General features: G+C 51.5%; 7 protein-coding genes across 7 annotated transcripts; 3 read left to right on the top strand and 4 right to left on the bottom strand.

Annotated features, from left to right (window-relative positions):
- Window positions 1–118: 118 nt before the first annotated feature.
- Window positions 119–1316, bottom strand: CONPUDRAFT_87634 (plant expansin; the record flags this gene model as incomplete). Its single annotated transcript, XM_007766528.1, has 7 exons — window positions 119–141; window positions 201–398; window positions 451–530; window positions 580–803; window positions 840–1004; window positions 1055–1147; window positions 1209–1316. 7 exons carry the CDS (start codon window positions 1314–1316, stop codon window positions 119–121), a joined length of 891 nt encoding a protein of 296 aa, XP_007764718.1.
- A 956-nt stretch (window positions 1317–2272) lies between these two features.
- CONPUDRAFT_134964 (scamp-domain-containing protein) lies at window positions 2273–3694 on the top strand. Its single transcript, XM_007766527.1, has 10 exons — window positions 2273–2342; window positions 2405–2611; window positions 2661–2844; window positions 2898–2942; window positions 2995–3019; window positions 3072–3090; window positions 3149–3197; window positions 3256–3406; window positions 3467–3508; window positions 3560–3694. Exons 1-10 carry the CDS (start codon window positions 2339–2341, stop codon window positions 3611–3613), a joined length of 780 nt encoding a protein of 259 aa, XP_007764717.1. The 5' UTR covers window positions 2273–2338; the 3' UTR covers window positions 3614–3694.
- A 459-nt stretch (window positions 3695–4153) lies between these two features.
- CONPUDRAFT_48953 (polyadenylate binding protein) lies at window positions 4154–6530 on the top strand (the record flags this gene model as incomplete). The annotated part of the gene is made up of 7 exons (XM_007765926.1): window positions 4154–4371; window positions 4422–4498; window positions 4558–4609; window positions 4659–4752; window positions 4809–5003; window positions 5063–6306; window positions 6359–6530. 7 exons carry the CDS (start codon window positions 4154–4156, stop codon window positions 6528–6530), a joined length of 2052 nt encoding a protein of 683 aa, XP_007764116.1.
- A 317-nt stretch (window positions 6531–6847) lies between these two features.
- CONPUDRAFT_48984 (S-adenosyl-L-methionine-dependent methyltransferase) lies at window positions 6848–8226 on the bottom strand (the record flags this gene model as incomplete). Its single annotated transcript, XM_007765927.1, has 7 exons — window positions 6848–7047; window positions 7120–7425; window positions 7491–7582; window positions 7639–7659; window positions 7717–7783; window positions 7821–7998; window positions 8077–8226. 7 exons carry the CDS (start codon window positions 8224–8226, stop codon window positions 6848–6850), a joined length of 1014 nt encoding a protein of 337 aa, XP_007764117.1.
- Window positions 8227–8432: 206 nt separating this feature from the next.
- CONPUDRAFT_97875 (WD40 repeat-like protein) lies at window positions 8433–11025 on the bottom strand. Its single transcript, XM_007766526.1, has 8 exons — window positions 10848–11025; window positions 10601–10790; window positions 10099–10550; window positions 9893–10042; window positions 9105–9839; window positions 8852–9045; window positions 8664–8794; window positions 8433–8605 (listed from the first exon to the last, which is right to left on the bottom strand). Exons 1-8 carry the CDS (start codon window positions 11001–11003, stop codon window positions 8499–8501), a joined length of 2115 nt encoding a protein of 704 aa, XP_007764716.1. The 5' UTR covers window positions 11004–11025; the 3' UTR covers window positions 8433–8498.
- A 118-nt stretch (window positions 11026–11143) lies between these two features.
- Window positions 11144–13484, top strand: CONPUDRAFT_162400 (signal recognition particle protein; the record flags this gene model as incomplete). The annotated part of the gene is made up of 10 exons (XM_007766525.1): window positions 11144–11221; window positions 11269–11433; window positions 11492–11590; window positions 11650–11995; window positions 12049–12157; window positions 12210–12458; window positions 12518–12829; window positions 12882–12975; window positions 13025–13154; window positions 13206–13484. The coding sequence occupies 10 exons, from the start codon at window positions 11144–11146 to the stop codon at window positions 13337–13339; spliced, it is 1716 nt and encodes a 571-aa protein (XP_007764715.1). The 3' UTR covers window positions 13340–13484.
- Window positions 13485–14782: 1298 nt separating this feature from the next.
- Window positions 14783–19754, bottom strand: CONPUDRAFT_48733 (transcription elongation factor Spt6; the record flags this gene model as incomplete). Its single annotated transcript, XM_007765907.1, has 12 exons — window positions 14783–15070; window positions 15120–15250; window positions 15299–15481; window positions 15529–16543; window positions 16591–16767; window positions 16816–17391; window positions 17444–17776; window positions 17829–18137; window positions 18187–18903; window positions 18950–19070; window positions 19121–19511; window positions 19574–19754. The coding sequence occupies 12 exons, from the start codon at window positions 19752–19754 to the stop codon at window positions 14783–14785; spliced, it is 4422 nt and encodes a 1473-aa protein (XP_007764097.1).
- Between the last annotated feature and the right edge of the window lie 103 nt (window positions 19755–19857).

Here is a 19857-nt window from a genome sequence, read left to right as displayed (position 1 = left end):
GACTGGCCCGCACCAAGAAAATGCGGCAGATCAACGCACGCATCAAGAAGAACAAAAGAAAGCCAGAAAAAACAACCATATAAAAGCAGAAAGCAGGGCAAGTGAATTGGCAAGGCACTTAGTTGAGGAACGTCCAGGTGACTGGGGGACATTAGTATGTAAGTTTCGACTCGTGGCAGGATGAAGGGTCGACAACTTACTGGGAACCTCTCCGACGCTCAGAGCATCGAGTGCCTGGAAGGCGCCCACAGACAAATCAATGGAGTTGCCGTTAGTGCATGTCGGGCAATCGTCAGCAATGGTCACGGTGACTTGATTGCCATTGTCGGTGTTGGTGATCTGAACCTGCTGGCCGCAAAGCGAAGAGGTGGCGCCGGAGTTACCGTACCTGTCCTGGTCTGTAAAACACAAACTAAATGACAATCACTGTTTACCGCAATATGTACACACCGATGGCAGCAATGAAGTCAGAGTCGGAGTGGACAGTACCGCAGGCACCTGCGTCACCGTTCTGGTAGAAGTACGTGGCACTGTAGGGAGGGTTAGTCAAAGACCAGCGAAAGTACGCATGACACTGACAATCCACCCGAGTTGGTACCGCTGTCACCGCCACCAGAGGTAGGGGAGGGCTGAGCAGACGAAGTGGACGAAGGAGCGGGGGTCCATGCAGGGCTCGACGAGGTAGACGAAGGAGCAGGAGTCCACGCAGGGCTCGACGAGGACGAAGGAGGGGGGGTCCACACAGAGCTCGTCGTAGGAGCGGGAGCAGAAGAGGACGAGGCAGTAGGAACGCCGCCGAAGTTCTGCGGGTCGGAAGCAGCAGAAGTGGCAGAGGGAACCGGGGTAGAAGTGGGCTCATCATCACCACAACCATCGTCGTCCGAGGAAGTCGGAGAGGGAACCGGAGCAGAAGAAGAGCCAGAAGAGCTGGGCCTGCCATCTTCGCAGGTTACATTGGCAGGCAACTGGCACTGAGCCGGGCGCGAGCTAATGTCTTGGGTAGCCTATGGAGCGATTAGATAATACCGAGATACTCCCCATGAAGATGACGTACCAACAGAGGGTGGCAGCAGTCCGTGAAGAACTGGGTGTTGTGCTGGTACTGGCACTGAATAGCCAGGTAACGGCAGTGGTAGTTGTCATAAGGCTGAGATCGTTCCAAATTTAGACCGCAAAAAAACAAGGTAAACGGGTAATTTAGCCCATACCTCAAGGTAGTCAGTAGCCCACCCGGCGGGAGGTGTGGCGCGGGGGTACACTGCGCGAGCAGATACAACAGAAAGAGCAGACAGAGCGACGACCAAGGTGCTGAACATGGTTCTTAAATGACTGGGGGGGTTGATATGTAGAGAGAGTGGGATTGACTGGTTAGTCAAACAGTGCTTGTCAAGCGAGTGTGAGGACCAAAGTCCAGCTATTTATTCAGAAAAAAGGGACAGTCAGGACGCTTTCCAAAGGGCTTGAAACAACGGGGACTGACCGGAAGTGAAGGAGGGCAGGTAAAGGGATGGAGGAGGAAAAAGAGGGTGGCCTACGACAGGCAAATGGGCGGTCTTTATCTGCGGTCGGGTTTCGGGTTCCACGCCACCATCGCAAGGTCCATTGCCATATACGGCTCTTCGTAACAATCAAAGCTTCTGACCGAGACCGCAAGCACCGGTATTGTTCCTCGCAGGCTTGTTGTCAGTCACCTCGACAACCAACGGTCAAAGCCCTGGCCCGAGAGCATACGGTCATCCATCACCGCAGTCCGCGACCAGAGTAATTTTTTTCGAGCAAGTGCATACAGTACCACCATTAGGCAATCCTTGGGACAAGAATAGATTCACCAGACCATCCTACGGTCTCCTACGGTCCACCGATTAGACCTAGCCAGGTGGCAGCGGCTCACTGGTTGTCATCAGCACATCGTCGCATTGCTGAATGTTTAGCCAAATACTACTTGCTCTAGTCCGAGGCCAACCATATGTGTTATTCACAGTTCAGCGCGCACCATTGATGTTCATGTAAATGCCTATAGACAAACGGAAGACTTGCACCAAAACAAGGATGAAGGCACTGATTCAGGAACGCCTATAGCTTTGTTGTGGTCTGCCAGACAAAGACAATACAAAAACTGTATGAAGTACGATGCAGAGTTGAGTAACCGTTGAACCAGGTTCGGGCTTGCCGGCGCATGCCGCCAGGCAATCTCCGAACAACCAATCAGAGGGACCATTGGAATGCAGTGACTGTTCCTGACCGTCAACTGCGGACTTGGCTGGCCTAAGCTTGGGGACCTGCCTTATGCCTATGAGCTTTCTGTAACCATTGTAATCAATCTCAAAGCCGTCCAAACATGAGTGCGTGCCCTATCGTGCCCCTTAATCCTCGTCATTCTCAATCTTCACCCTCCGTCGCATAGGTAATTATGCACCAAGTGAAAACCCCTTTGCGTCTTCTCATTCGTTGGACGCGAACCCGTTCGAGGATCCGCAACCCCCTCAGCCCAATGCCAATGCACAACTGGATGAGCTCAGCAGACGTGAAAGAGATCTCGAGCGGCGCGAACAGGATCTCAATGCGAGAGCCGACCACATAAAGCGTCATGGCAGGAAAAACTGGCCACCATGTAGATCGTCCCCCGCACTATCGTCTTTAAGTCCTGACCCCTGTTCCAGTCTATCCTCTCATCTATCATGAAATATCAGAAGAAATCCCAGAGGCATCGCGGCCACTAATCACTCGCCTTTACCAGCTCTGGCTCGTACTTTTTGCGACGCTCATCATCAACGTGGTGGCATGTATATTCCTCCTGGCAGCGGGCACCAGCAACGGGGGCGGGGACCTTGGTGGAAGCATAGGGTAAGGACGCAAAATAATACTTCTGAGCTTGTCTAAAACGATCGGCGATCTAGTTACTTGATATTTATCGGACCCCTCTCGTTCTTGCTGTGGTATAGGTGCGCTGTTGTACGTCAGTCTGCTTGACTTCGCTCACCTAACATCCGCAAGGCCTATATACAATGGCTATATGAAGGTAACGTGCAAACTCTCTTGCACGCGTATGTCTGTTGCTGATCGGTGTTTAGGAACAAGCACTGTACTATTGTATGATCCTGGCATATCGGCTGTTCTGCTTCCAGCTGACGCGTTTGGGACACCTTAGATTTCTACTTCTTCTTCGGAGGATTTCACCTCGTTTTCAGTATCTACATGTTTGTCCCTTCTGTCTTGCCCCTGTCTTCCAAGTGCATTTACTCGGTATTTCCCCAGGATCATTGGGATTCCGAGCACTGGTTCTGCAGGATTGATACAAACCATCCAAATGTACAGTGCTAGCCATTGGGCAGCTGCTGTCCTGGGCACCATCGCCACAGTCGGTTGGATCATTCAGGGCGTGGGAAACGCCTTCTACTTTCGCCAGGTGAGACACTCATCTACTATAACAACAGGAGACATTGACAACGTTATGATTGCTGTATAGATTTGGTCTCACCATACAGCTGTCGGACATACGATGGACAAGGCAAGATCAGTGTTGATTATCAGACCTTTAGATTAACAAAAATTTCTCTAGGCTAAAACTGAGCTGGCCACGCACGGAGCGAAGGCATACTTCACGCGAGGCTGATGGACTTTTACTTACTTACCTGACACCCTACTATACCTTTATCACTGGGCGTATGTAGGTGGATTGTTGTATGTCATCGATGCGATCTTGTTCCTATAGACAGTTGGGTCGTGAAGACTCTGAAATTTTGGCGAAACAAGCCTTAGCCGATTCCACATTGTACGCTTGTGCATTGAATATTAGTCTTAAGTCAATGAGGCGAATGAAGGTTTCGAAGTTGTGGCACATATGTACAGCGGAGTTTGGAAATTATCATCTATCTGGATGGCGGCAGCATTGCTCGTTTTCTACAACCATCATCTTCGGTATGTACTTCGCCCTGCCCTTTTGCAATCCTGCGTTGCTGATCATGCTTTTCCAGTCTTTCCTAAAGCCAAAAGTCTTAAAAATTTATATAAAATTTTCAGAAAAAGCGTTTGCCTCGTTGCCTCCTGTTGTACGTCGTATATATTGACAACATTGGACCAGCTTCACTAACGCTTGTGTCAGTCGTAGAAAAGTCGCAAAGCAGTAACGACCTTAAAATCCAGTAAAATCCAAATGTCTTCCCCTTCTGCTCCGGATGCTGCCCCCGCTGTTCAGCCTGAGGCTGCCTCTGTTCCTTCTTCTGCCCCCGCCCCCACTCCCTCCTACAACCTTCCTCCGCAGACTTCAATCTCCTCTGCCCCTTCAGCTTCCCTTTATGTTGGTGAACTCGATCCCACCGTAACCGAGGCCATGATCTTCGAGATCTTCAATATGATTGGTCCGGTTGCGAGGTACGTCCTATAAATCACCTCTCTGAGACCGTCCTTATATGCACGCTCAGCATCCGTGTCTGCCGCGATGCGGTTACTCGTCGCTCCCTGGGTTATGCCTACGTAAACTACCTCAACACGGCCGATGGTATGTTATTTGTACTTCGAATTACAAATCACCGCCAATTGTGCTGGATCATTGTCCAGGTGAACGTGCTCTCGAGCAACTGAACTATTCGCTCATCAAGGGTCGCCCTTGGTGAGTTAGCTTAGCATGCTTTGTTGCCGTTTTATTTATCCCGTATTAGCCGCATTATGTGGTCCCAACGTGACCCTGCCTTGCGTAAAACTGGCCAGGGAAACATCTTTATCAAGAACCTTGATGAGCAAATCGACAACAAGGTGCGATAGATTGATGCACATCTCCGACCTTAATTGTGACTCTTTTGCACCTGTAGGCCCTCCATGACACCTTTGTCGCGTTCGGTAACGTCTTATCGTGTAAGGTTGCCACGGACGAGCAAGGTCGATCCAAAGGCTATGGTTTCGTGCATTATGAGACTGCTGAAGCTGCTGAGACTGCCATCAAGGCGGTCAATGGTATGCTCCTGAACGACAAAAAGGTTTACGTAGGACCCCACATTCCTCGCAAGGTGATATTCGAGCCAAATTGAGCCAACATCCACGCATCGAGACTGACTCCATTAACCAGGAACGTCAATCTAAGCTTGACGAGATGAAGGCGCAGTTCACGAATCTGTACATCAAGAACCTGGACACAGAGGTAACCCAGGAGGAGTTTGAAGAGCTCTTCAACAGATACGGAAGTGTCACTTCTGCCATTGTTCAAGTTGATGATGAGGGCAGGAGTAAAGGTTTTGGCTTTGTCAACTATGAGTCCCACGAGGAGGCTCAAGCTGCTGTTGACAACCTTCATGACACTGACCTCAAGGGCAAGAAGTTGTACGTCACTCGTGCACAGAAGAAAGCTGAGCGCGAGGAGGAGCTGCGTCGTTCGTACGAGCAGGCCAAGATGGAGAAGCTTAGCAAATATCAAGGAGTCAACCTGTATGTCAAAAACCTCGAGGATGATGTAGACGACGACAAATTGCGCGCCGAGTTTGAGCCTTTTGGAACCATCACAAGCTGCAAGGTTATGAGCGACGAGAAGGGGTCTTCGAAAGGATTCGGTTTTGTCTGCTTCTCCTCTCCTGATGAGGCTACCAAGGCCATAGCGGAGATGAACAACAAGATGATCGGTTCAAAGCCCCTTTACGTCTCTCTGGCTCAGCGTCGTGAAGTTCGCAGGCAGCAGCTGGAGAGCCAGATTGCCCAGCGTAACCAGATTCGTATGCAGCAAGCCGCTGCTGCTGGAATCCCTGGTGCATACCTCAATGGCGCCCTCTACTATCCTCCTGGGCCTGGCGGTTTCCCCCCTCAAGGACGCAACATGATGGGTTATGGACAACCCGGAATGCTCCCGCCTCGTCCCCGCTATCCTCCAGGCGGGCAGGTGCCGGGTATGCCTATGCCACCCTATGGCGGGCCTCATCCCCAATATGGCGGAGGCATGCCCAATTACCCTCGCGGTGGTCCCAGGCCCCCTGGGGGCCGTGGAGGTCCTGGCTCTTCACCTACTAACTCCAACACGCCCATGCCCCGCGCGAATGGCACATCTCCGGCCAACGGTCCTGCTCCTCGCCCTGGTCCTCAGCAGGGTTCGCCTGCTAGGGCTCCTGCCGTTGGTGCCACCTCTGGCAGTCGTCCTCCGCAGACTTACAAGCTCAATCCTCAGACTCGTAACGCCGGTGGTGCCGCTTCCGCCGGACAAGCAGCTCCTACTTCGGCCGCTGCTCAGTCTGAGGTTCCTGTTATCAGTGCAACTGCACTTGCTGGTTTGCCCCCCATGGAGCAGAAACAGATGTTGGGTGAAGTCATTTACATGAACATCGTTGCGTACGTTGTTTTTCGTTCATTTTATTGCGTCAGGCTAATAATTAGGATCTAGTACGCAACCGGAACTCGCGGGTAAAATTACTGGTATGCTTCTTGAGATGGAGAACCCAGAACTACTCCATCTCTTGGAAACACCCGACGCTATGGCAGCGAAGGTCAACGAGGCACTTGCCGTTCTGCATGATTTCTCGAAGGACGAAGTTGCTGGCGCCCCTGTAGCCTAAGAGGGGTCAAGCTTTTCGATGCAACGATTTGTACGATTGCGGGGTTGGTGGATGATGATACGTTGAGCTAATACGAGCTCGTCCTGTCTTTGCTGGTTATTGTTGGTTGGTCATCCTTTGCTCGCTTCCGCCTGCTGTTCTGCGATGCTTGCTACTATATACTGGGTGGTCGCTCCTTTGTGTACTTAGAAGGAACAGAGGTTGATGCAACGCTTTGCACTGTAAGATTGTACCGAGTACAGCGGTTATTACCAGACAGATATTACATGTTATAGACAAGGTGCGGTATGCTACTTTTCCTACCATGATAGGGAGGCCTATTTTTTGACAGCGTAGACGATATGGAGTCTCGTGGAGGCACGGACAAGAGGATAGTAGAGATCTTGATGAGCCTCCTCGATAAGTTTTTTGGCCTCCCATTCGCGCTTTCCTGCTGAGATGAGGAGCGGCTTCATGGCAGGGAGCATCATGTCATAGTTCATCCAGGCGAGTTGGCCAATGCTTAGAGCGACCGGGTCTGGAACGCAATCATAATTAGGTTGGGTCTATGTCATACTTAGAGTAAGGGCATGTCGTCACAAGTGCTCACCTTTGGGCCAGAAGCCGATGGGGATGTTGCCTTCTTGGGAGACGATTTGTTCAAATGCGCCCGTTGAAGCGAGGAGATTGGCCAATTGGGGTGGCACGTCAACGTCTATCCCCTTCTCGCGCAGGCACTGTCGGTACTCCTCCCACAGTGTGAACCACCCCCGCATCCCGGACGGTTGCCCGGTGCGCCTTAGTTCGGACGCTGACTTGCCGTCCGCCAGAGGTTCAGTGTCGGGCTCGATCAGAATGACCAGTCCACCCGGGCGGAGCATCCGCGCAATTTCGTGCAGGAATCGAGCATAGTTGCCTATCTATGGCAGACGAGCGCTCCTTCATCCATACATGTCCATGTCACTCGGAGCGGACGTGCACCTACCCCTGTATGCATGAAGCGGGCATGCACAACCTCAAAGTGCCCGGTCGGGTACGGGAGGTACCATTGATCCAAGTCGCAAAGTTCGAAACTGTAATCACAAAACGAGTTAGATCATCGCGGCAGCCACATGGTCCGCTCACGTACGTGCAGTTTGCCGGCACATCTCTGTGTTCGACTTTCTCAGCAACGCCTCTCAACAGATCACGGACGCCAGGCGCTCACCGTGGCTGAATGGGTGCAAGATCCACGCCAATAATCTCTGCCCCGGGGAACTCGTCCGCCAAGTCTACTGCCCTGTCAACGAACAAGAAATATCAATACCTGACAGCGTCTCCGGGTCAAGGTGAGGATATGGACTTGCCAGAACCCGCCGCCCGTACCGAGGTCAAGGACGCGAGGGCGGCTTTGGTCTTCCCTCGGTGTTGACAGAAGGGTGTCGACGGGTCCCACGTAGTTCTTGCCTGAGAACAAGAACTGAAGCATCCTGTGCTGGAGCTCAGAGCGCTGCAAGATTACACCAGCTGCATTAGGGACAGGGGTCGCGATAGCGTCCGGGGGAACGGACAGGAAGCGGGCACGCACCCTGACTTCCTCCTCGTCGGAGGGTAGCATATACCGGTCATTGAGGACATTGAAACGTCTGCCATGGATCTGACAGAAGAACTGAGAGTCGTCTTCACCGACGAAAGAGAGCTGGTTGAGGGGAAAGACGACAGGGTAGTTGAGGCGCATGTGCTGTTCGGGTGTGAGCTGGATTCATAACAAGGACTCAGGGAAAGAGAGAGTAGTCTTATATTCGTGTTCGTAAGTGAGGAAAGTACTATTCAATCGAATTCGATCGTCTCTTGAGAATTTGGTTGCGGGCTTACCGCGGGACCCTTTCACCGCCCGCTTCATCAACAACACATTTCAAAATCCCAAACACAATCTAATTCAGGGTTCCAATACATTTTCCTCCTCCCCCGCGTTATAATTACAGCATGCGCATTGCGCACAATACATTCTTACATGACCGCTTTGATGTCGTGCACGAACACAGTCCGCGTAGACTCCCCATGCCAGCCCCGGTTACTACTTGCACTCACCAGGAATCGTCCACACGGATCCACAACTGTACGCCGCAGTCTGGTCAGTTGACTACCCATGTATGCAATCACATTGCCACATACGCATCTGAGAGACGTAGCCTCCATGATGTCCAGGTATGATTTTAAACTGGACACCGCCCCTGGATCGAGCGCTTCCATCAGCCTCGCCGCTGTCAGCCGCATTCCAAAGTCGGATGTTGTCTGTCGAAGCGCTGTTGGAGACGGTCATATGGCTCGCGTGAACTCAACCTTGCAATTGAATGCCTTACCAAGCTATGTGCCGTCCATCCGGGAACGGGACCACGCAAGAGACAACGCCTGAGCTCACCGGGTTTCGCAAGCTTTTGAGGAGCCGTGGGGTGCTATTAGGCCCAGAACGGCCAAGCAGTCGAACATCCCACACGTCTACTGTCCCATTACGTCTTCCCGCATAGATTTGCCCGCCATCTGCAGACCAACAGGCCTATAATAAAAATACATTCAATTGTCGTCCGACCCACAATATGGACTGTAGTTGCTTACAGACAGACACCACGGCGGCGTCTTCTCGCTCAACCAAAGTCGTCCTACCCCTTTCCCGGGGTCATTGATGCGTTTATCCCAAAGCATAACTTGCCCATCAATAGCCGCGATCATTAAAATGTCTGGGGAAAACAACGCGCTCGTGGAAGAATCAAGTAGCGGCGGTGCATTTTTAGGAAGAGGAACAGATGGCTGCGTGTTTCGGCCGGCTGGCGCGGAATTGACATCGTGTGCTCGGGCTGAACCTGGTATTGCAAGTTTGGAATGCATGCTATTGGCAGTTGGAACACTCTGACCTGGGGTTTGACCAGTGGCGTCTACGGTCGAAGGGTCGTGATCAGGCTCCCCATCAGCGTCCATTTCGTCGTCAAACAAGGGGTCGAAAGATGCATCAGATTTCGCATCCGAATCTTGGTTACGAGGGGAAGATACAGAGTTCTGGGTCGCTAAATTGCTGTTATGGTTGGTCTGGGGGATCCGCGTCTCCTCTACTGGGGACTGAGCACCTTCCAGGCTATTGCCGGCAGAGGCTGGTTGCTCCTTGTGTGCATCAGACATAGCATGGGAACCAGACCGCACATTGTGTCTTAGGCGTCCGTCAGAAGTCAAGTCCGTGAATGACGCAGGGCTTCGCGGCGAATAGTGCGAATTCAGTGGCCTCATCGCGATCGCCACAAGCTGCGCACCATGTGAAGTGAGCTTCCGAACCACTTGACCCGTGTTCAGGTCCCATTGCTTGCCATCACCCTATTGAATTGTTGCGACTGACAAAAACTTAAGTTACTCACTGTCGCATCTCCGTCCCAGCCTGCACTAAAGAAACCCTTCTCATGATGATCAAGAGCTAGAGCGGATATGGCTCCGCGATGCGCTCCAGATAGAACATGTGCCAGACGGCCAGGTTCATGCCGGACCGTGAAGAGATTTATATGACCGCGCTACCCCAAGAATGTCAGGACAAACTTAACTCAGAGTTGTGCAAGGTGGGGCACACCTTGGTGCCTGCCAATGCCCAGAGTGCATCCGAATGTATGGCAAGACTATACACTGGCGAGAGTGATGGCTCATCCGCTGACGGAAATGGAGGATGCCTGCTGATCATATCTGGATTCTCCCACCAATAGCGCAGCTGACCCGCCTTCATATTGCCTTCGACAACGTTGCAGTGGTGTCGTTGCGGTGCTGTTAAAGTGATTTTTCCATTCACAGACGAGAACACGTCGTAGTCACGAATATAGCCATCGTCCGAGCCGGTGATCAGATGGGTCATGCAAAAGGACGATGCCAAGGAATGTGTAGGACTGGGGTGGGGGATGGCGCAAATAGCTTCGACCGTGTACGACCGTGGTGACACAATAGGGCCAGCCCCGGGTGGATGAAGAAGCATGCGCTTGCGAACCTCGGCAGGAGAGGGGGAACGCTGTCTAGTTTTTGGGGAAGACGCGGCTGAAGACGCGTCAAACCATAGGCGTATTGTTACCTATGGTGTGGCTTACCTGGGGAGGGACTAGTTCGCTGAGATGAAGACTGTTCATGTTTTATGCTTTGAACCTCAGGAGGAAGTGTTGAGACGGCTTCTGTGCTCTCCTGGCGAACATTCATAGGCACATGATGAGGAGAGGGCCTGTAGGAGTCCTCCTCCTCCTCCTCTTCATCCTCCTCGTCAGAATCTTCCGAGGGGGAGTCCTAGTACGATACGAAGTGAGGTGTAGCTTTCGAGGAAGAGGAAAGGATAAGACCAACCTCGTCCGCGTCCGTGACGTCGTCGGCTGCATCTGGTTGAGGTGTTGCAGCGAATATTGCGTCGTCTAGGTCATCTTGATTGTCGTCGTCTGCTTCAACGTCGCTTGTCCGAAGTTCAAACTCAAGGTCGTCGTTATCTGAGTCGCTGGGAGGCATGACGCGTGACGTCTGCGATAACAAACACAGACAGGCAGGATGTCCCGAATTCCCACAGTTAATGCACGTTAGATCGCACTTCAGGCCATAATATAATACATTGGCACTACTGCAATACCACACCACGAGCCAATTGCAAGATGGTCCTCGCAGATCTAGGTCGCAAACTCAATGCCGCTCTCTCCTCACTCAACAGGGCTCCTGTTGTCGACGAAAAGGTTGCTACTCCTCGCATTACACCGGTTTTTATTGACTCAGGAGATAGGTTCTAGATGCCACCCTCAAAGAGATCACTGCAGCCTTGCTCGAGTCCGACGTTAACGTCAAACTTGTTGCATCCTTGCGCTCCAAGGTCAAGGTCAAGGTCAAAGCTTCCCTAGAATCAGCAGACAAAGCCAAGGATGTGGCTCGCAAGAATATTATCCAGAAAGTGGGTTCGCAGGGACCTATCATTTGTATAACAAGTAACCCGATCGAATCATACGCAGGCAGTCTTCGACGAACTCGTCCACCTCGTCGACCCTGGAGTAGAACCTTACAAGCCAAAGAAGGGGCAAACCAATGTTATCATGGCTGTCGGTCTCCAGGCAAGCAAACTTCTAATACTTGTCACGGTATCAGCGCCTCACAAAACGCACGCGTACAGGGTAACGGAAAGACAACCACCTGCACGAAATTAGCCGTGTACTATCAAAAGCGAGGTTTCAAGTCATGTATTGTCTGCGCGGATACATTCCGTGCTGGTGCCTTCGATCAGACTCGACAATCCGCTACAAAGGCCAAAGTCGCTTACTTTGGATCGTACACCGAGACCGACCCAGTTGCAATTGCTGCTCAGGGTGTTACGAAATTTAAGAAAGAACGATTTGATGTCATCATCGTCGACACATCCGGACGACACAAACAGGAATCCGAGTTGTTTCAGGAGATGGTACAGATTAGTGAGGCCGTCAATCCTAACATGACGGTGCTAGTGCTCGATGCGAGCATCGGTGAGTGTTCTATGACATGCTCTAGTTATCGTCAGTCAGATTGAGCAATGCAGGCCAGGCGGCCGAGGCACAAAGTCAGGCCTTCAAGGAGAGTGCTGACTTTGGAGCAATCATCGTCACGAAAATGGATGGTCATGCCAAGGGTGGTGGTGCAATATCTGCGTGCGTTCCCTGCTTTTATTAGTCACTAACTGGAGCTTATGACTGTCCATAGTGTAGCAGCAACGCAAACGCCAATCATATTCTTGGGTGTCGGCGAACACCTTTACGATCTCGATAAATTCTCTCCCCAGCCATTCATCTCGAAACTTCTCGGGCTTGGGGACATGCAGGGACTCATGGAGCATATGCATGACCTCGCAATGCAAAATCCAGATAAGCAGAAGGACATGGCGAAGAAGCTCGAGGAAGGAAAGCTCAGCATACGCGACTGGCGCGAACAAATTCAAAACGTCATGAACATGTCAGTTTGGCGTAGTTTCATCCAGCCTTGTCAGAAAGGGCTGACATACGCTTGAACAGGGGTCCCATCAGCAAAATTGCCTCTATGATTCCTGGGTTGCCACAGGAACTCCTGGCCGGCTCGGATGAGGAAGGCTCCCTTCGCATGAAGCGCATGATCTATATCACCGATAGTATGACCGCTGAAGAACTGGACTCAGATGGGTCCATGTTTATGGAGATGGCCAAGGATGGAAAGCCTATTGGGCTGACATGGCGTGTCACGAGGGTAGCACGAGGAAGCGGGACGAGTGTACGGGAAGTTGAAGAGCTGCTGTGTCAGTATCGCATGATGGCAAACATGGCGAAGCAAGCGGGTGGTAAAAACGGATGGTACGTTGGCCTCAAATAACTAACTTGCATGACATGCTGATGTCGAGGATAGGCTGCAAGCCGTGCAGAAAATGCAGCAAGCTGGTGGTGGTCGTGGGCGTGGCGCTAATGGTATGCCAACACCAGCTCAGATACAAGCTATGCAGGTCCGTGCCCATGTACCTCTCATTATATCCTCACTTTATTCGTCTTTAGCGTGCTATGCCTCCTGGGATGATGCAGCAAATGCAACGACAGCTCCGAAGTGGAAATGGTTTACAGGATATGATGCGAACCATGATGCAGGGTCAAGGCGGAGACCAGTTCGACATGGAAGAGATGCAGAGTGCGTCTCTAACTTTCTTTGAGTTTATTAATCATAACGGTTGTTTTATAGGAATGATGGGCCAGATGGGTGGCCTCGGTGGTCTTGGAGGACTCGGTGGTCTGCCCGGCATGGGGAGAGGAGGTGGCATGCCAAATATCGGAGATATGATGAATATGATGGGTATGGGCGGTGGTGGAAGATAATCACAATGGCGTTGGACTCGAAACCATGCATCCAACTGTATTATGGCATTATAAACCTCACAATATCCAATTATACGATGCACTGAATAACTATAAGGAGGTACTACTAATTGATCACGATGCATCCCCTTCGAACCGACAATAAAAATACGTGTATGACAATTAATACGCAAACGAGTTTGCGGCACCATTTATGTGCGCTGCTGCCTCCAATGTTTCTTCTTAACGGAAGCGGCACTTTTGTTTCCAAATATGAAGGCAGATGTGTGTTTGTCGGCCCCTGTCTTCTTGGATACTGATACTGATCCAGCAAACATAATCTTGAAAGCGCGAGGTGAGGTCGTGACATTACGATATTTGGAGAAGACATACCGCCCATAAACCGTAAAGGCCAACGACAGAAGATCCGAGGGCTACGAGTGATGGTAGGCCTCCGGCAGAGCTCGTGTTATAAGACGTAAAACCCATCAGGAGAGATGCAGAGGTGACGGGCACCAAAAGGGGGTGGTAAGCAAGGTCGGCTCGCGATCCCTGTGGCCATGGCACGACTGGGTTATTGCTGGGTATCTAGCGCGTCCATCGGAACAACCTCAGTAGGTGCACATATGAAGTAAAGACTCACACATACAGTGGTGATTAGTGTGGCCGCCGCCGCCGCCAGAAGAATGCCAAGTTGCAGAGCAAGATACCTCTCTAACGGAGTGAACATCGTTCTTGGTGTGGATTCGTCAGAGAACATCAACATAGCACGAGGGAAGAGTACAAGGCAAGCGGACAGAGCGCCTAAGCTGTCGAAGAACATCCATAACGTTCAGCCAAGGTTGGGTGCATGACAAGACAAAAGCCTACCTGGCTGCTGCCGTCCATGCCCAAGAGGAAATTGTTGCGTCTTCAACTTGAACTGGCTGCTTGCCGCTTGGGTTGTCACGACAATCGCCCTCGGCATTTCCTTCAGGACGGGGCCTTTGGATATTTTCCAGTTCGATATCTTGCGTCTCCAACATGAATGTCACAGTGAGATTTGTGTGCAAGTCCCGCAATTATCCTGGCGGTGCGGGCATGGTACGTAGAACGCATGACGTCATCCGTCATCAGCCCCTATGTGCCAATCTTCAAGCTTCAGACTTCTTTGTCATGCATGTATAACAACACTATGTATTATAGGATAGCAATCTACGTAAAATGTGCGAAAGACAAGAAAATACTACAATGCGTTACCACCCACCCTGAGCCCAGCCTCCCGAATTCTGAATCATGGCAGCACGTTCGGGATTCATGCCTGGGGGAACGGATGGTTGTTGTGGGTACGGTGGTGGTGGTCGAGAGAACGGAGCGGGCTGTGTCTGGTAGCCATAATTTGTTTGTGGTGGAGGCATACCCCCGTAAGGAGGAATGGGAGGGGCGTTTTGAGGACCGGGAGGCACATTGTAAGATCCATGAGGATTAGGAGTCCGGGCAGGTGCAGGCTGACGGACGGACATGCGTCCGGGAGTTGCATGGCCAGGTGTCCGAGCTGGCGTACGGGCACCAGCTCCATAAGGAGTTTTGCCCCCAGCGGCGGCGGCGGCAAGGTTTTGAGATTGATGGAGATGCCTGAGCATTCGTCAGATGTGGCCGAACAGAGACTTTGCCATAGATATCGCACCTGACTTTGAAAGCATCGCAGAGCTCCGGAACTCCAGCGACTTCAGCTTCAAATAAACAATAAGCCTCGGGCGTAACTCGAACAGGCTATGAGAGGATGAGTTTGGGTCTTCACTCGAAGGGACACTGAACCTACCCAAATTTGAACCGATGCGTTTTTGTTAGCCAAGAAGCAAAGGTTGAAATGCCCTGGTTTGCGCCGGTTGAGCGTAAAGCCGTAGATACTTTTTGATGGATTGGCCGCGACAAAATTCTTGAGGAAATGATCTAAGACAGTTTCAGGGCAAATTCTGACGCAACGACGCGTGCACTCACGAAGTTCATCCTCAGGGCCATGCTTGAATTTCTCGTGTGCCATTAGCTCTTCAACTTTGCGCGCAGTGGCTTGCACATGGTTTACGATCAATTCATCCAAATCAGCATATTGGTGCCTCTCGTCGACGACAAGGAGAGTGCCAAGCCCTTGCCCACTGGGATCGGGGTTGATCTCCGTAACATCTAACACATGATTAGCATATAACGACAAGGTCTATTGAACGACCTACCAATGTGCTGATACAGCTTGTCTTCGACTTTCCACGTAACAGCCAAATGGTCTATACCCTTCGAGGATGGTCTGATGACGACATCCCCACGCTGTTGCTTGTCCAGGTACACTTCCGCCTGACTAGCATTGAAATTATGGAAATTAGGATGTTTGATGACCCGTCTGGTACGATCCACCTCCGCGCGTTTCTTACGAACTTGCATTTCCACATCGCGTTCATACTGTGTTTTGTTCCAGTCTTCATCGTGTTTGACACGGCGGAAGATGGCATCTCCGGAGTTGAGGTCTGACTTTCGCGCAGAGAGCTCAACGTAGAATTGGTCAGCGTCGAGGTTCAACTTGACATCAACAACAACACCAGCGATGGTTTGACCCTTCTTCAGCACTTTGTCCGGGTGAATATTGCCCTCCTCCGTGACATATTCGATGTTGATGACACCCTCTATGCCGGAGTCCAAGCGGACGGAGACAAAGTTGGCAGTCAGCCGCACAACCAGAACAGAGATGATGAAACCCATCCTCAGCGTACGCTGGGTTTCACCGCTCAACATGGTCAGAACATCCCATTCCTTCATGAGCGGGAAAGGTCCTCGTTGTTCGGCGAATGACCTGAGAAGCTCTTGGCGAATGACGTTGAGAGTATGCCGTTTCCTATCCTCGTTTGCTTCATACATGTTGACAGCAAATTCGTCCAGGTTAAGATCGTTCAGCTTCTTTTCGTTGTCTTCGTCGCGCATGATCAATGAAACGACGTGCGAGGGGTGTTCATCGTGTATATCCTCCTCATCAAGTTCCAAGGCGTCGGTGGCCATCTTACGAGCCAACTCGTAGTCCTCTGGGTGAATCCGAGTGTCGTCCAATGGATCCTGGACATCGTCATCGGCGAGACGACCCTTGGCGGGTTTCATGTCTGGGTCATTGGTGATGCGGAGGAAACCAGCGGCATTGAGGAAAATCTTCGTGGTAAGTAGTGACGCTTTGATGAACTGTTCTCGATTGACTAGGTTGCCTCCCTGCAAGGCTGTGAGTGGTGGCGACAGTAATTAAGCTCCAGACCAACCATAGCTGCAATTTTCTTGACTAAAACTTGAGCCTTCCTGGGTCCAAGACCGCAAACAAAGGGGAGCAAGTGCTGGTAGTATGACTCGTTGACAGCTCGGTTGATGTCTACGCCAACTTTGTTCGTGATATCGACTATAGCACGCTCCAATGCGAACAGAAGCTTCTCCTTAGGCACCTGGGAAATCATTAGCGGGTAGAAGAACAAAACTCTTCATGGACATACCAGATTTTGATGTTCTTCTTCAAGTGCAATGGCAGTGATATCCGATCCCATGGCAGCGTATTCGTTCAGCGGGTTTTGAACATACCGTGAAAGTCCAATGCAGTACTTCGCTATGGAGGATAGAGCACTGAACTCCTCGGCAGCTCGACGACTATGTTGATAGATGCGAGCAACTTCGTCATTTACATAGATGACTGGGATGTTGAAAGCCTGCTCATTTGGCGGCGCGGGGGCCTGTGGTTGGCTCCATGCATCTGTAGGGGGGCCTTCTTGTTGACGTCGTCCATGCACGATATCTTTAACACGTGAAGATAGTTTCGTTGTAGCCATGCTGAAGCCGCCAATGACAATGACATCAGGTCGCCTCCGCTTGAGGATATCGAGGAACTCGTCTCGATAGTCTTCGTCAACCAGGTTATCAATCTTGGTGTGCTCACGCAGGCGACCGGCCTCGTCCAAAAACACCATAGTGATGGCGTCCTTTTGAGGGTCACCCTTACCCCAAGACATGGCAAGAACAGAGCACGTATCTCCTGGTTGCATGTCTGCCGTGCAGAACGGTGCGATATCGATGCGCTGTGGCCAAATAGATGAACGATAGACCATGAAGGTATTTTGAGAAACTTACTGATTTCAGTTCGTTACCACAATGAAGCGCCAGGGCATCCTCGACTTCCTCTCTAAGCCATTCGCGAGCCCACTTAGCACCCACAGGAAGAAGGTGCTGCTCCATGGCCTCGGTTACTACACGCGAGCGCTCAGCGTTCCATGCCTTGGCTGTGTCACTGTAACTATCGGAGGAAAAGGCATCCATGAGGCGTCGCTCGAAACGAGCCTTGACATCGTTGGGTAAGACGATAGAGACGTTTACAAGGAGTTCTGCTTCAGCCGCCAAGATGTTTAAAAACTGCGGACTGTCGAGCATAAGGCCGATGCTCTTGTGGCTAAGGTATTTGAAGTTCTGGTTTTGATAACAGTCAGCAAAGGCCGATCACACTTACACCAGTACGCACAAAGTATGTATGGTGCTCGTCGACCTTACTAAGTCCGCGTTCTGTTGGTAGAACCGATATCTCGGCCTCGTGCTTGAAGAGCTCTCGTATCTCTTGACGAAGTATTGGGTCCTTCCCCAACTCCGTCGATAGGATCATGCGCGCGCGTCGCAATAGCTCCTCAGGACCAGCGTAAGCAATGCCTTGCTCTGGTTCAGTGAAACGTTCCGCAAACGCGATGGGGTTGAGGTCCTGATCCTCGACGAAGTGTGTTTGGTTGCTGGACACGAAGTTGAGCACGACTTCGTGAGCTTTTATACCAAAACCCTGCTCATGCTCAGTAAGGGAACAAGTATTAACATTGCTAACTATACTATACCTCTGCAAGCTTGGAAGCGATGGTCTTCTTTGCAACTTCATAAGCGGATAGCCTACTGGGAGCTTTGCGTTTACGACCCTCTGGTTGTTCGTCATCGTCGTGGAAGTGAAGTTCCAGTGCGTCTTTCTTCTGCACCTTGTACCGCATGGACAACCATTCCGTAGCGTCAGCCACGACCTCCACACTGTCCACCTTTGGAGTGATGTTCTGCTCAAAGTAGTCATCCTGGACACCAAGCCGCTGGTACGCCACGCTGAGCGCCTGCTTCCTCTCCACCATAGAGCGGTACTTCTGACCAAGAGCATAGATGCGCCATAGCTCGGGAAGACTGATAAGTTCGATCCGTGTCCTCATGTCTGTTTTCTCAAAGTACGAGATGTAGTCGCGCTTGTGGGTCCAGATGTAGGGAACCTCATACTCGTGGACGAAGAGGTATCGGAGGGCGTAGGACACAGCCATGACGAGATGCTGCATATACTGATGGTATGGCCCATCCGGACTGAAGAAGTCGCGGGTTTTGTGGGGAGAAAGGCGCACGGTCACCCACATTGCGGCATCATCGATATCCGCTTCGGTCAGCGTTGAGGTTAGAGCGAGAGTAGCCGAATCAGACATAGACGAGGTAGCAAGCTGCATACGCTCAGGGATGTCCCGAGCTCTGATTAGATCGTCGTCCTCTGTCAGCATACGTGCGCGCAACTCAGATGGTTCAAAAACCTGGAGTAGCGTAAGCGACATCCTGAGTCGAACGGGAAAGACGTACGTCTTGATATCTCGTCTCGTTTTTCAAGTGATCTTCGTCCAGCTCCAACGCGTCGTCGCCTGCCAGCGCCCAGTCGTACTCATGACCATCACCGAAGATGTCATGGATTTCATCCCAAGCGCTTCACCACACTTCGTTAGTTCGCTAACATCCCACAGAGACTCTACTTACTCTGCTTCAATTCCGGCGAGTTGATTCGGGCCCAACGCTTTCCGTCGTTCGCGCTCGCGTTTCTTTCTCTCCAGTCGACGCGCTTCACGTTCTTGCTCGTCAGCGCCTTCTACATCGTCTTCGTAGTCGATGAAGTCATCCATGTCCTCCTCCTCATCACGCCCCCCACCACGGTCGTCGTCCCAGATCCGCTGGATGTCTTGGACCTGAGGGAGCTCAAGGTCATCGTTGTCCAAGTCGTCGTCGGACGATTCAACGACAGCCTTCCGTTTAGAATGAGAGCTTGACTCGCCACCGCGACGGAGACGCGTAAGACGATTTCTGAAGGAGGTTCCTGTGTTCTCTTCAAGAAGCTCAAGGTCGTCTTCCTCCAGAGCATCTTCCTCCCCCTCTTCTATTGGGTGGAAATGATATTAAGACACGTAAGGCGAACTGCCACTAATCGAAACATACCTCGGCGGCGATGTTTTCTCTTTCGCCGCTTGCGCCTCCTCCTCCTTTCCTCTTCGTCATCTTCCTCCTCCTCTTCTTCTTCCTCGTCCACTATGAATCCGTCGCGTATCCTCCGCTCCTCTTCCTCGTCATCCTCTTGTTCCTCGGAACTGTCGTCTGAGGGGACTTCGGGGTCTCGCATGTTAGTCTCGCCTTCTTCGTGGGCATCGCCGCCGTTGATTGAGGCCATTGGCTCGTCCTCGTCAACGTGACGATCTGCTGTGTCTGGGACGGGGGAGGACATG

The sequence above is a fragment of the Coniophora puteana genome (assembly GCF_000271625.1).
Source record: "Coniophora puteana RWD-64-598 SS2 unplaced genomic scaffold CONPUscaffold_2, whole genome shotgun sequence".
NCBI lineage: Eukaryota > Fungi > Basidiomycota > Agaricomycetes > Boletales > Coniophoraceae > Coniophora > Coniophora puteana.
This window is presented reverse-complemented; position numbering and strand designations above follow the sequence as displayed.